At 39.2% G+C, this 12,770-nt stretch overlaps 1 protein-coding gene across 1 annotated transcript in view; it reads right to left on the bottom strand.

Moving 5' to 3' along the window:
• LOC130162246 (protocadherin-15-like) overlaps positions 1 to 12,770 on the bottom strand; it is a 162,871-nt gene that overhangs the window by 4,938 nt on the left and 145,163 nt on the right. Inside the window, exons 36-38 of the mRNA XM_056365903.1 lie at positions 4,630 to 4,651; positions 4,127 to 4,165; positions 3,789 to 3,862 (exon numbers count right to left, since the gene is read on the bottom strand). Of these exons, the coding sequence (XP_056221878.1) occupies positions 3,789 to 3,862; positions 4,127 to 4,165; positions 4,630 to 4,651 (135 nt within the window). The remainder of the gene's footprint in view (positions 1 to 3,788; positions 3,863 to 4,126; positions 4,166 to 4,629; positions 4,652 to 12,770) is intronic.

Below are 12,770 nucleotides of genomic sequence, written 5' to 3'. Positions count from 1 at the left end.
TGTAATCACTCTGCTTAGAGTCAACTGGTGGAAGAAGCCGCTCTCCCATTACAGTAAGTAGCCAAGTAATAAACAAATGGAAGGGACACATGGATGAAGGATGTGTTTGGATGAGAAAAGGGGCGAAAGAGGGAGAAAAAAGAGGCAAGGGAAAGAAACATCAACAAGCTAATAGTGGATTGGTCAAATTAGAAAGACCAGGCCAGTCTAATATGTCACAAAGCCTAATCCTTATAGTATGGCCTCTGCAAGCTCATGTAATGAGTCCTAACCTAACACTAAAACCTGCTTATGGGATTTCACAGTCATTACTGTGAAATCATTTAAGTGCACACACGCTCAAATTACTTAAAGGCTACAGAAACTCTTTGCCTATATTTTCCTTCTTCACTCCTTTTCTTTCTTACTCATCCCCCTCTCTGTGTCACCACTAGGGAGCAGTAATGATATGATAATCAGTTGATGCAGTTCAAAGTTGTCAGAATCATTGATAGTTAGTGAGTGAGTGTGTGTGTGTGTGTGGCGAAATGGACTAAACTGGGTCACTGGCTGTTTCTGGTGACTCTCTATATGCTAAATGGTTGTTTCATGATGAGTCCGTGGACGTGTGATCACATTCACATACTAAGATATGACAGTATATGAGAGTACTGGTAGAGAGTGCTTTAATAGCCTTTTAATGTCACTGAGTGAGGAAATAAAACACTATTTTTGATTCCCAAATGAAACAAAATATGATTTATTAGTAAGAGAGAGAGAGCGAAGGCTGGTATGAAGATATTTTTCAATGGGCCATGGAGACAAAATCAGAAATTCAGTCTTTCAGAATGGCTGATTCATTATTTAGATTTAACTCTCAAGGTACATTGCACCTGTTCTACATGAGAAAGTGCATTTACTAGTTGCAGGCTGGGAGAACAGTTGTATAATGTGACCTGTGTCCCTGAAGTCACCATTTGAAAAGTCTGGGAAGATTACTCTAGTGACATCACTTGAATAATGTGCTTCAAAACCACAATTTTTTTTTACCAAAGCCTACATTACACACTGGCAGTATGGAAAATGAAACTTGGTCATTTGCGAAACAATGGGGCTTTAAAGACAAATGCTTTAGAGCTGCCTTATGGAAAATGTACGACCAAATGTTTTTGGAACTTGATGCATGCTAGGGACTAAAAGTCATGAGCTGCTCTCAACCTCTGCTGCTTCCATTTGACCGTTCCTTTCTTGATCTGCTTCTCATTCCCATTACATCTCTTGAGTAAAAGTCTGCATGTCCAGCCTGTTTTAAGTTATGTGCGAGGGGTATGAGGATATCAATAACGAATAGGAAAAATATTTGGGACATACACTTATTTTCTTTCTTGCCATGAGATGAGAAGAAGTCAAATATGATGCTAGAGGCAGGAGATGGTTGACCAGGAACAGTCAAGAAATAGTCCAACAAAAACTTATCTGAGTCATTTTTACTCTTTGGTTTTTGTAAGAATTTAAGAAACAAGACGTAACATGTTAATTAATAAACTTTAAAGTAAAGCAGGAAGTTGGATTATGTAAACTGGAGGTCTACACGCATGGCCAAAATTAGGAGAGGTGTGAATGAACATAAAACAGCTTGCACACTACAGGGCTCCAATACTGACTTATGTATTGCACCACAAAAAAAGTCTTTATGCGAAGCTAAGCTATCTGACTCCTGGCCGGAGTTTCATACTTAAGCAAGCAAGTGTATTCCTCAAAATGTCGAACTGTTCCTATATATAAATATTTTTCCCCATTAATAACTTCATGCCACCGTCAACCTTGATGTACAGATTTATCTTTTTGTTCTCACATTCATCCTCATTCATCCTGCGCTTACAACATAGTCAATCATGCCAGATTTCTAGTCTCCTCATCCTCTATTTTTTATGTGGGTGCCCTAACTCAGCACCTATCAGCTACGCAGCAGTCACAGTGCTCATCACCCACGCCAATAACGATTTTGGAAAAGCAAGATTTAATCCCTTATTGCTGCGTGTACGGGTTGAGTATTTTACTCTTGACTAGAGGGCAACATGAATTTAGCTTATTTTGTTGTTATTTTTTCTTTTTTTCTCCATCAAAACATCAGACCCATGCAACAAATGGTTCAAGTTATTTTTTGCATCTGTATAAATCCAATCAGAATCATGCCAGTGGCAGATGGCTACATTCCCATACATGCAGAGAAAATCCCATTTTGATCTCGTCTTTTGGAGACAGATTAAAGAAAGGGTCAAAAGGTCATGAACCCACTCTACTGTAGCAGTGGAGGTAAATACTGGAACGGCTTTTGACTGTATTTCAAAAAGAAAACTTGGTCCGTGTCCTGAGCGGCGGTTTAGTACTTGTTAGCATAGTCTACCTGCACCTTTCATTCCTAACTGAAACAAATAAAGTGATTACATCTGAATCCCACCGGGTCACAAAGTCTGATTTCCTGCTACTGTGTACGTACAGAGTCAGACATGAGTTTGTGAATGTAGCTCTAAGCCAACAGCATCTGGCCCATTGTCTGCTTCCACGGCTGGCTGCCTGATTAGCTGCTACGGTAATGCAATGCTAGGAAGAGAGAATTAGCTGTGTGTGTGTGTGTGTGTGTGTGTGTGTGTGTGTGGTGTGTGTGTGTGTGTGTGTGTGTGTGTGTGTGTGTGTGTGTGTGAGTGTGAAAGAAAGAAAGAAAGAATGAGCAAGAGAGCATTTCTCACTGAGTGTATGAGTGAGTGAGTGATGAATGTGTTTTCCATGAGAGATTTTATGTCTGTGTGTGTGTGTGCTACTGTGTATTTATGTGTGAGTGTGGGTGGGTGTATAAAATCAAGTTCCCAGGAGTCTGCAGCTAAAATTATAAAAATTACACAATGCATCACGGATGGATGCGTGCCGAATAACAGACACACACACACACACACACTCACATACACACTTGGGAGGGATGCAATGATTCGTCAGAGGTCTTGTTCATGAACGCTTTGATTTAATGTGTGTGTGTGTGTGTGTGTGTGTGTGTGTGTGTGTGTGTGTGTGTGTGTTCAATATATTACCATTTCTATACTATATTTCGTGACTTTTCAACACCAGGCTTCCAAGGAATGACACACACTTACAGTACACACACACACACACTTTGAACAAAATCATTGTAAGATCTTCCTCCAGCGCTTCTGACTTCGTGTAGTTCAAAAACATGAACTATATGAGAGTGGGAAGACTGGTATGAGGCAGGTCGCCAGTGTCAGCGTTTCACAGTGGCCAACACACTGCATGAGCGATGCGATCAGCTTGATATCAAAGCAGCTGTCACAGGGCTGACGTGAGGCCCAGCTGGATAAAGTGCACACGCTGACCTCCAACATCACGGAGGAGGAAATATCATTTATCAGTGATATTAGTGAAGCCTGGCAGTCACTGCTAGAGGTCAAAGGTGAGAGATGAAACATAGTGGAGCTGGTTCTCCGTATACTTCCTACTGTGTGCCCCTGATGGCAAATAATACATGTAAAACATTGCTTATATATACAGCAAATGTAATAAAGTAAAAACAAATGTTTAAGGCAATAAACGGTGTGCAATTATTAGTCATTATATGATAACAAACACCTATGTGCAGAGGAAAATCGTCCATATTTCATTTTGTAACATTATATGATTGTAACACAATAGGATAGATATATGTACATATAGATAAACCTATGTTAAGATATGAACATATATATGTCCCTATATGTACAGAAAGCAATATGTGCTGTAGGGTGTGACGTACTTACCCATGATCATAGTTGTAATAATCCTGTGTGTAGTAGTCCTGTCCGGGGTCGATGCCAGATTCCATTGATAACTCCTGTGAGATTGACAAACCTTTATTAGTATGTAGAACACATTTGCCCTACACACACTATGAGACATATGCACATTATATACAGTACATACTCACATATATGTATTTAAAAACATCTGAATGCATCCGCACAAAACCCCCTACGTGGATGTACCCCACCCCCAACCCCTCCCACCCTCATCCCCACCCCACAACCTGTCCAAGGACCCACACACTCAAGCAGAAAACCACAATTAAAGTGGAGTGCAGAAAAAAGAGAGAGAGTACCTCTGGTCTGAGCAGAGAAGGTCGCAGAAGTTGTTGTGTCTGCCAGAGGGAAAGAAAAGCAGCGAATGACAAGACAAATGGAAGATGTTAGGAGCTCTCCCCCAAAAAATGGTCTATTATGGAATAGACATCTGTTTGGAAAGCAGAAAATCAATTACTGATGTTCCTCATTCAATATTGCTTGAATGCAGAGGATTCGACATGTGTATTTGTGTCATTTGGTGTTTGGTTGACTTTCATTATCAGTGTCTTTGTGTTTTTACATTTTACATTATATTTCTACTTGATGTCTTTAGACAAGGGAGACAGTCAGTCAGTTATGTAAACAAAATAAATTGTAAACACAGCACTGATTACATTGTGCTCCATCTTGACTACATCAAACAGAACAGAATAGAAAGAGGAGCAGAAAACAAAGACGGGGCCAACTAAACATCAGAGGACAAGACGAAAAAGTAAATAACACATGCAACTACAGCATGCAAGCAGTGAAAGACACCTACCTCTTGTTGTCCATATCCACGCCTGGAAGATCACAGAAACAGAGAGACCATAAACCAAAATGACAGAGAAAACATTCAACATAACACACTTGATGTAGACGTGTGTTTCATACATTTCAGCACATCACCGAGCAGTTTCCTTACTACAGAGGAAATGGGAAGTTTAAATGAAAATCCAAATAGATGTGGCATCCTGGAAACATTTCACATTTTGGAATTTAACAGTTTCTGAGAAGAAAGCAAGAGGATGAGATGTGTAGAAGTGTATGTATGGGATTTTGTGTATTTTGAGAAAATTGAAATAGAGAGGGAGGGCTCTATAAGAGGACAAACAAAAGAGAAAGAACACAAAAAATACAGTTTGCACTGTTAACTTTATTTTTATAAGTATTCTGATAATAGCTCATGAATATATAATATTCATATCGCATTTACAACCCAAATGAGCTTATCCTATTATTGACTAAGTTTTGATGGGTTATATCGATACTGGCCACATAATTGTAAGTTATGACTATTTTAATAGATGGGATGTTTTATTCAAGAGTACAGGGCTACTCGTTATCATGTATGCATGTATGATATAAAATCTGTGCATGTAAACATACTGTTTAGCACAAATCCAGTAGTGTGGTGGTACGTACACTCAACAAGCAGCCAACAGATGTTAGTCTGAGTTTAGCTGCACAGGAACCCTGGCAAATGTGGTCAAGGCTGACCAGCAAGTGAGCACAGAAGAATTTAACAAACCTTTCCTCCTGTGAAATACCCCCCGCCCGGCTCCAATCAAATGTTTGTACTTTCTGTTTTTGTAACGGCAGGGGTCTCAAACCAAATTAACTGAAGGCCACTGGCAATAATTGTCCACCTGTCTTGAAACAGTTTGGCCTCCTGGCAAACCTTTTAACTTTGGAAAAAAATATTATGGTATATTAAAAAAAGTCAGTATTTCCACTACAAAATTCTGAAGCCTTGATAGAAAATTACATGATGACTCTGAATAAAAGGCTGGGGAAAAGTCAAAATGTGAGAAATATCATTTCGATGGTCATATGTAACAATAAATTTGTATTTCTCAACCCATGAGTTTGAGGGATCAGTGTTTTTTGTTTTTGATAATACCAAATGATACTGTTGATAATACTAAAAGAATTATTATTATCATTATGGTTTTCAATTGAGCGTCCATAATCAAGGCAGGATGGTTTTATAAGCAAAGAATATAATCATTATCGGAGCGTCTCCTCCAAAATAAATTGCATTCCTGTTCATTTCAGCTATGTCAGTAATTTTTACAGACTGCATGCTCCTGCACCAGAGGAGCAGACTGTTAAAAAAAAAAGCATGCTTATGATTTTGCATGAAGCCAGAGAAGGCTGCGGTTAATTACTCTTGGGAAATCAAACAAGTCCAAAAAAGATGCTCGAAGCCTCGATACATGAACCTTATGACTATGCGTAGCTTGTTACTGATATGATATCCTTTCTGGTACATTTTAATCATTAAATTCACACGTTACATGAAATGAGGGAACATTTTGGTCTGACAACAACAAAGTATAAATCACACTGCAATCCCTGTTGCTGCAAAAAAATAACTTTTCCTTTTTCAAATATTATTAAAATAAGTAAGCAAAGTACAGAGCTAGAGCTAGCTGATTCAATAGCATACAGACAGCTAGCTTGCCTCTGTCCATACGTTGAAAAATATACTCTTACAAGTCTCTCTATCTCTAAAGCATCTTAATGAACACATCATAACATGTTTGGTTTATTTGCTCAAAAGCCGAAATGTAAAAAAAAGTTTTGTTTAGTTTGTTACATTAATATGTCAGGGGCCGGTTCTATATAGCTTCATATTTGCCAAAGATCCTAATCCTAATAAACTTTTTCATGTTGCCACATATCAGACAGAATGAACAAATATGTTTGATATTGGTTACAGTACTGTCAAATTAGGACCCACTGTTCTTAGAAATCAAACTTCAAAGACAGTAAGGCCAAGTGAGACAGAGGGACAGAGTAAGAAACTTCAAAAATGAGGGGAAAACAATGCTGGTAATAAAAGAAAAAAAGAAAAAAAAAAGTGTGGAAAATACCAAAGGGAAAAATACAAAGAAATAAAGAAAGAACAAACAAAAACAAAAACCGCTCTCTCCATGCGTCTTAACTATGTTGCCAGCAGGACCTATTGTCTTGTGAAACCAAGGTAATGAGCTGGCAAAATGATGATGTATCACAGAACAACAAATGGCGACTTTTGGAAGACACATCAGATTCTCCTTTGTGTTATTAGCCTGCGAACACACACAGGCATGTGCATACAAATCGCTACGCCACTTGGACCTTTCATTAAATAGATTCAGACATGAATATACGTCTTTGTGCCTCTCAAACACACACACAGACCGACGCATAATCCCAGGAGAAATTGTATCCTTTCATTCACCATCAAAATTGGGAATGAATGAGTATGCTTCAAAAAGACAAGATTATCTGGTTAAATAAGGGTGATGGGTAGATGCACTGAAGGACATGAGTGGTTGAATGGAAGCAGTTGAATGGATAAATGAATGGAGGGATAAGTGGATGAAGACATGGATGAAAACGGTTGGTTTTTGGGCGATCTACAGGGTAGAATGAAATAGCCCTTATCACCATCACAGAGTGTGTAAATGTGTGTATACACTCCAGATTATAGCTGGCAGCTGTATGTGCCTAGCATTGTATATACTGAAATCTGTGTGTGTGTGTGTGTGTGTGTGTGTGTGTGAACATAAGTCTATCTCTGTGTCCTTGTTGCTCTGAGAGACACATTATTAGGTCATCTTCTTCAGACAAACACACAGGCTGCTATCTGATCTGCGTCTCACACACACACACACAGAAACATACACGCATCTGACATGATTGACTCCTGCTCTTTGTGTCCTCTCCACCTTGTCTCGCGGTGTGTATGAGAAACCAGAGAGAAATATTATTAGCTCTTAAAGAACACACTCTCTTCTTCTCCTATTTTCTCTCTGCATTTCTCTCTCCTCTCTATAGAGCCACTGTGCCTCCCTCGCCCTTTGCACTGTCACTTCTCTACTAATTTTTCCTTTTTTCTCCTACCTGTTTCACTTTCTCTGCCTATTTCAGCCTTTTTCTCTTTACGTCTCCTCGCAGTGTGGTTTCATGTTGCGCAGAAAACGACTTCAGATATGTTCACATTTCTAGAAAAAAAACAAAAAACCTCTGAAGGAAAGTAAACGACCAGTCAAGAAGATGCTCCTTTGTATTGCAGATGTAGTTAAAGACAACGACCAATGCAGACAAATAACCAGGTGTCAGCTTTAAGCAGTGTCTCAAGCAAACAGTTGTCCTCTTCACATTATATTTATCCAGTATTTATGAAATACTGGAAACTAAATTTGGCATTTCTAAGATTTAAATGGGTTAGCACAGTGATACATTGTCGCCTCACAGCAAGAAGGATCTGGCTTCGAACTTGCCGCCTGACTGGGGCCTTTCAGTGTGGACTTTGCTTGTACACCCCGTGCCTGTGTGGATACTCCATCTTCCACCCACAATCCAAAGACATGCAAGTTAGGTTAATTAGTGACTCTTATTTGCCTTGACTCTAAATAGCGTGAATGGTTGTGTGTCTGTATATGTCAGCCCTGTGATGGACTGGTGACCTGACCTGTACCCAATGTCAGCTGGGGTTGGTGACCCTATAAGGATAAGTGGTATGGATAAGGAATGAATAAAAAGGTTTAAATGTCTAATAATCAGTAAATTTCCATTTCCTTTCATTTCAGTCATCCTGATATTTTGCTCATGTTAGCCCATTTTGTGGTCGGGGTAGGGCTATTTTGTATTGCCCAATCTAATCAATAGCAATGACATATCCATCTCGCCATTGTCATTTTCAGTCAACACGGAAGCTGATTTACAAGTCATTTTTGTTGAGCCACAACAAGCTATACTGAAGCGCCATTTTCCCCTTGCTAATTTTAAAGGATGTTGACAGGTAGCTAGCTAGCTATGTGGGAAGATTTCTAAATCCTGCCTGCAAAGCTCTGATTGGCCAAATGCTTTTTCAACCGGCTGAAATGGCTGTCAGTGGGCACAAGTGGGCATATTGTAATTTTCCTTGCTGTATCTCATGGCTGTTTACTACTTCAATGACTCAGCGAGGATCAAACCTGCGACTTTACAATTACGTGACAGCCGCTCTCTCACTATGTCTTGAATCTCCGTTTCTCACTTCAGTTTCAATTAAATGCAGTCTGCTTCGCTGGGTGTTGAACACAATACATATTCCCACAGATGTCTGGGGATGTCTGTTTTCTAGCAAAAGCACACAATAAGAAGTGAAAGAATGAAAGCAGAATCTGTCTTTGGGACAATGATGATACTCTGTGAGTGTGTGAGTGTGTGTGTGTGTGCGTGCGTGTGTGTGTTTGAGTGAGTGTGGGTAATGACATGCAGCACACTCAGGTTGAAATCTAATCTTAACATAAAACATTTCCAACCCAGTCAGCTGAAACAGCAGCACTGCCTGCAACCTGTTTAATACCGCTGTGTGTTTGTGTGTGCACAGGTTCGCACTCCTGTTGTGTTTTCCCATTGGGTGTATGGATTTATAAAATCACATCACGATACAATAAGGGCCATGCCTTGATCATGATTCTGTGTATGTTGGCAAAATGCATTGAAACCAGCTCATTCTGTCCTCTAACATCCAAGATGTGTGTGTGTGTGTGTGTGTGTGTGTTGTGTGTGTGTGTGTGTGTTTGGTATCTGACAGTGGAAACCCTCTTATCCTTAGAGATATGATGATCAGGGTTTGTTTTATTTGGCTGTGTATTGTGATTTGATCAAATTGCCCAAACATGATCATCAGTGACGCCCTAGTCTTGCGGGACAGATGCGATACTGTCACTTCATAATGACAATATGCATGTGGAGACAGGTTGCTGAAGTGGTGTTAGCGGATGGCAGTGAAATCTGCTGCTGACAGAGCAACAATCACTGTATTTTATCCTACATCACAAGTCATTCTCTCAAAAAATTTGACACGTTTTTAAAGTAATGTCAGGCAGATACTTCTTTGCACATTAGATTTACTGCAGCTGTGAAGGGCAGTGGTCAAATTACAGACTGCAGATGAGACAGACACGTCATTCCTTTGGCTACAGGTGTTTCATTAAAGAAAAGGGAAGGAGCTGACATAACTTTCAAGTAGTTACAAATGATATCCCTTGTAAGAATCACCTGTTGAACTCACCCAGAACAGAGTGTGACTTTATAGCAATTAGAAGAAATTTATATTTTTGTCATTCAAATGTGTAAAAGGTGGAAAAAAAAGATTTATATCAAAGAGAAAGAGGCAAAACTCTTAAGTCTAAGCAGAAAAGTTGCACATGCAACCGAATCTGTAATAATATTACTTTTACATGATGTTGTGCTATGTAACATTTTGTTTGTGTTTTTTGTTACATGAAAGCAAGGAGCTCACTCTGAGAGAGAGATTTGGTCCAAAGTAGCAACTAACATGTATAATGAAACGTCCTCTAGTGAGACTGTCCTCCTGTAATAAACTAGCCCATACGTATTTTGTGCAAGTTATTATGACCCATAGTTATGTTTTGTTGCTAGGCGACTTCGAGCGGCTGTAGTAATTATGACAGGAGCAAAGGGAAAGATGGGTGGGCCAACAAAAGGAATATGAATATGAACAAAATGAATATGACATAGGAGAGTGGTGTTTGATTCTCATGTGTAACCAGTGTAACCATAACAACAAAGATCGTGTAATGTTAAGAAAGTATCACAATCTTTTTCTAAACCTAACCAAGTAGTTCTAGTGCTTAAACCTAACCAAGCCATGACTGTTACTATAGTAACCATGGCGACGATGGTAGGTATGCCGTAGTCAGTACAGTCTGTGTGTTAATTATTGAAACAATGACAACTGCGGTGCGGTACGCTTGCCGCCGTAGGAGCGCTATTTCAGGAGACACTGAACAAAACGACCTATATAGTTGGAGGACTTGTTGGAGATCTCTAGTCCAGTTAATGTAAAGCAGAAACTACAGCAGTGGTTACTATTCCAGCACTAAGTTGATAGGTGCAGGGTGGACAACATCAATAAATCCTGTACACTTATTTAGCACCACGTATTTTATTGAGAAAAACATCAATCATTTCCCAGTAAATACCTGCACAATGACAACAGAACCTCTATAAAAAGTTCATAAAAATTTAGCACATATTGTGAATAAAAATATCACCCTACAAACATGTTTTAGAAATATTTCCACTGTACCTAAAGTATGCACCCACATATGTATTAACATTGTTTTGCCTCCTTGAAAAAAAAATTAAAAGACAATGCAGGACCACTATGAATGCAAGGACAATGTGGGTCCAAGGGGAAAAGAAAACAATTAACTACAGACATTAATGAAAATGAGAGTTAATGGAAGACAGACTGAGAACAACAGAAAGACAAACCTTTGTGCAAACCTTTCAGAGCTAAAAATCAATATGGGGAACTAGAGACAAATGAGTATTTATAAAATGCAAATACAAACTACCAAATAAATTGTGTTTTCAATTTGTAGAGAGTTAGTTTTTCAATACGTTGTATAAGTATTCACGTGAAAAGATATATATTGTGCTTTGACTCAAATTAATAACAAATATGGTAAGATCTTTGCAGACAGCAGCCTACTGATAGGAACAGATAGATGTAACATGTAACTGCACAGAGACAAGAATCTGTGATCTTAAAGTCAGTGTTAACTATACAACAGTGAATATGAATGAAATGCGATGGAACGTAAAAACCACGTGTACGCAGATCATGTGACTGTTCTGTAACAGCAGAAATACTGTAGCAAAACTTATCCATGCAAAGCAAATACCCTGTCCCTGTTAAGTCCCTGTTAAACACAGTTCAGTCCAAGTTGGCAGGTTTAACAATGTTCTTACTGTGCTGATTGATTTTCCTTTTCACACCCGAGTCAACCGCTTTAGAAGCCCACAAGGTGTGTGTTAAAGCAATCCAAAACTTGTAATCAGCCTGCGAGAGGGCACATCTTCAACGTCTAGTCAGATTTTTTCAAGAAACGACTCTGACCGCAGCTAATTGATGATAATTTGTTGTTGACAAGAATGTCAATTACTTGGAGAGGATGTAAAATGCTAATGACATTAGTCAAACTGAAAGTTAACCAGGAGACATTTCACCACTTTTAATCATTTGATTTCGCAGCTCCCATCCGTAGTTATTTAAGCCAATTTTCCCAAGTGTTAATTAAAGAACAAGTCCTAGAAACGTTGTTTGGGGGGAAACTAAAATAATGGACGACACAGATAATGAGTATGCCTCCCAAACAATTGCTTTGACATAATTGGAGCCAGGCTTTTTTAAATTCTTCATAGTGGTTCAGGTTCACAGAAACAGGGACACAAATTAAAAAATGGACTCAACTTGTTAACCTGATAATCTTTTCCTCCTTGTGCTTCACCATTCCTTTAATCCCTCTCTCTTCTTGTAATAGTCAAAGAGAAATAGAATAAAGTAACAGAGTGGAAACCCTTTGCAGCTATTACATGACTGAATTAATCATGGCTATGTGACCCTCTCCCCTTCTCCTTAACTGTTTGCAGCAATTGCCATCATTTGAAGGGAGAAACATTTTCGTTCAACCCATAGAGTTTATATTAGGCCTTGGTCTTTTTCTTTCTCATGTAGAGAACATGAAGTCACGTCACAAGAAATCATCAAATCATCACAATATCCCACTGAGCTATTTTTGAGAAGTAGTCCTTTGACAGCTTTGCAGGAAATACGTAAAAATGTTAAGAAATCCCCCCTGTGTGCTTTCCATATCAGAAAGGCAAAGGCTAGAGCATTGTCGACTGAGAGGGGAATCGTTTCTCAAGTTCTTCCACGATGGAGTTCATGTTTGGGTTGGGTTGAATCTGTGGAGGCGGAGGAGGAGAGGATCCTCCCCCTCCTCCTGCTCCCTCTCTACCTCCCTCGCTTCCCTCCCCTCCTCCTCCTCCTCCTCCAGCTGCTAATACATCCAAGGAGTCGAGAGAATCGAGAGAATCCATGGAGGCCCGGCTCCTCATGACCTTTTT

This window comes from Seriola aureovittata, chromosome 21 (genome assembly GCF_021018895.1).
Source record: "Seriola aureovittata isolate HTS-2021-v1 ecotype China chromosome 21, ASM2101889v1, whole genome shotgun sequence".
NCBI classification, from domain to species: domain Eukaryota; kingdom Metazoa; phylum Chordata; class Actinopteri; order Carangiformes; family Carangidae; genus Seriola; species Seriola aureovittata.
Note: the sequence above shows the minus strand (reverse complement) of the source record. Positions and strands in the feature narration are given on the sequence as shown.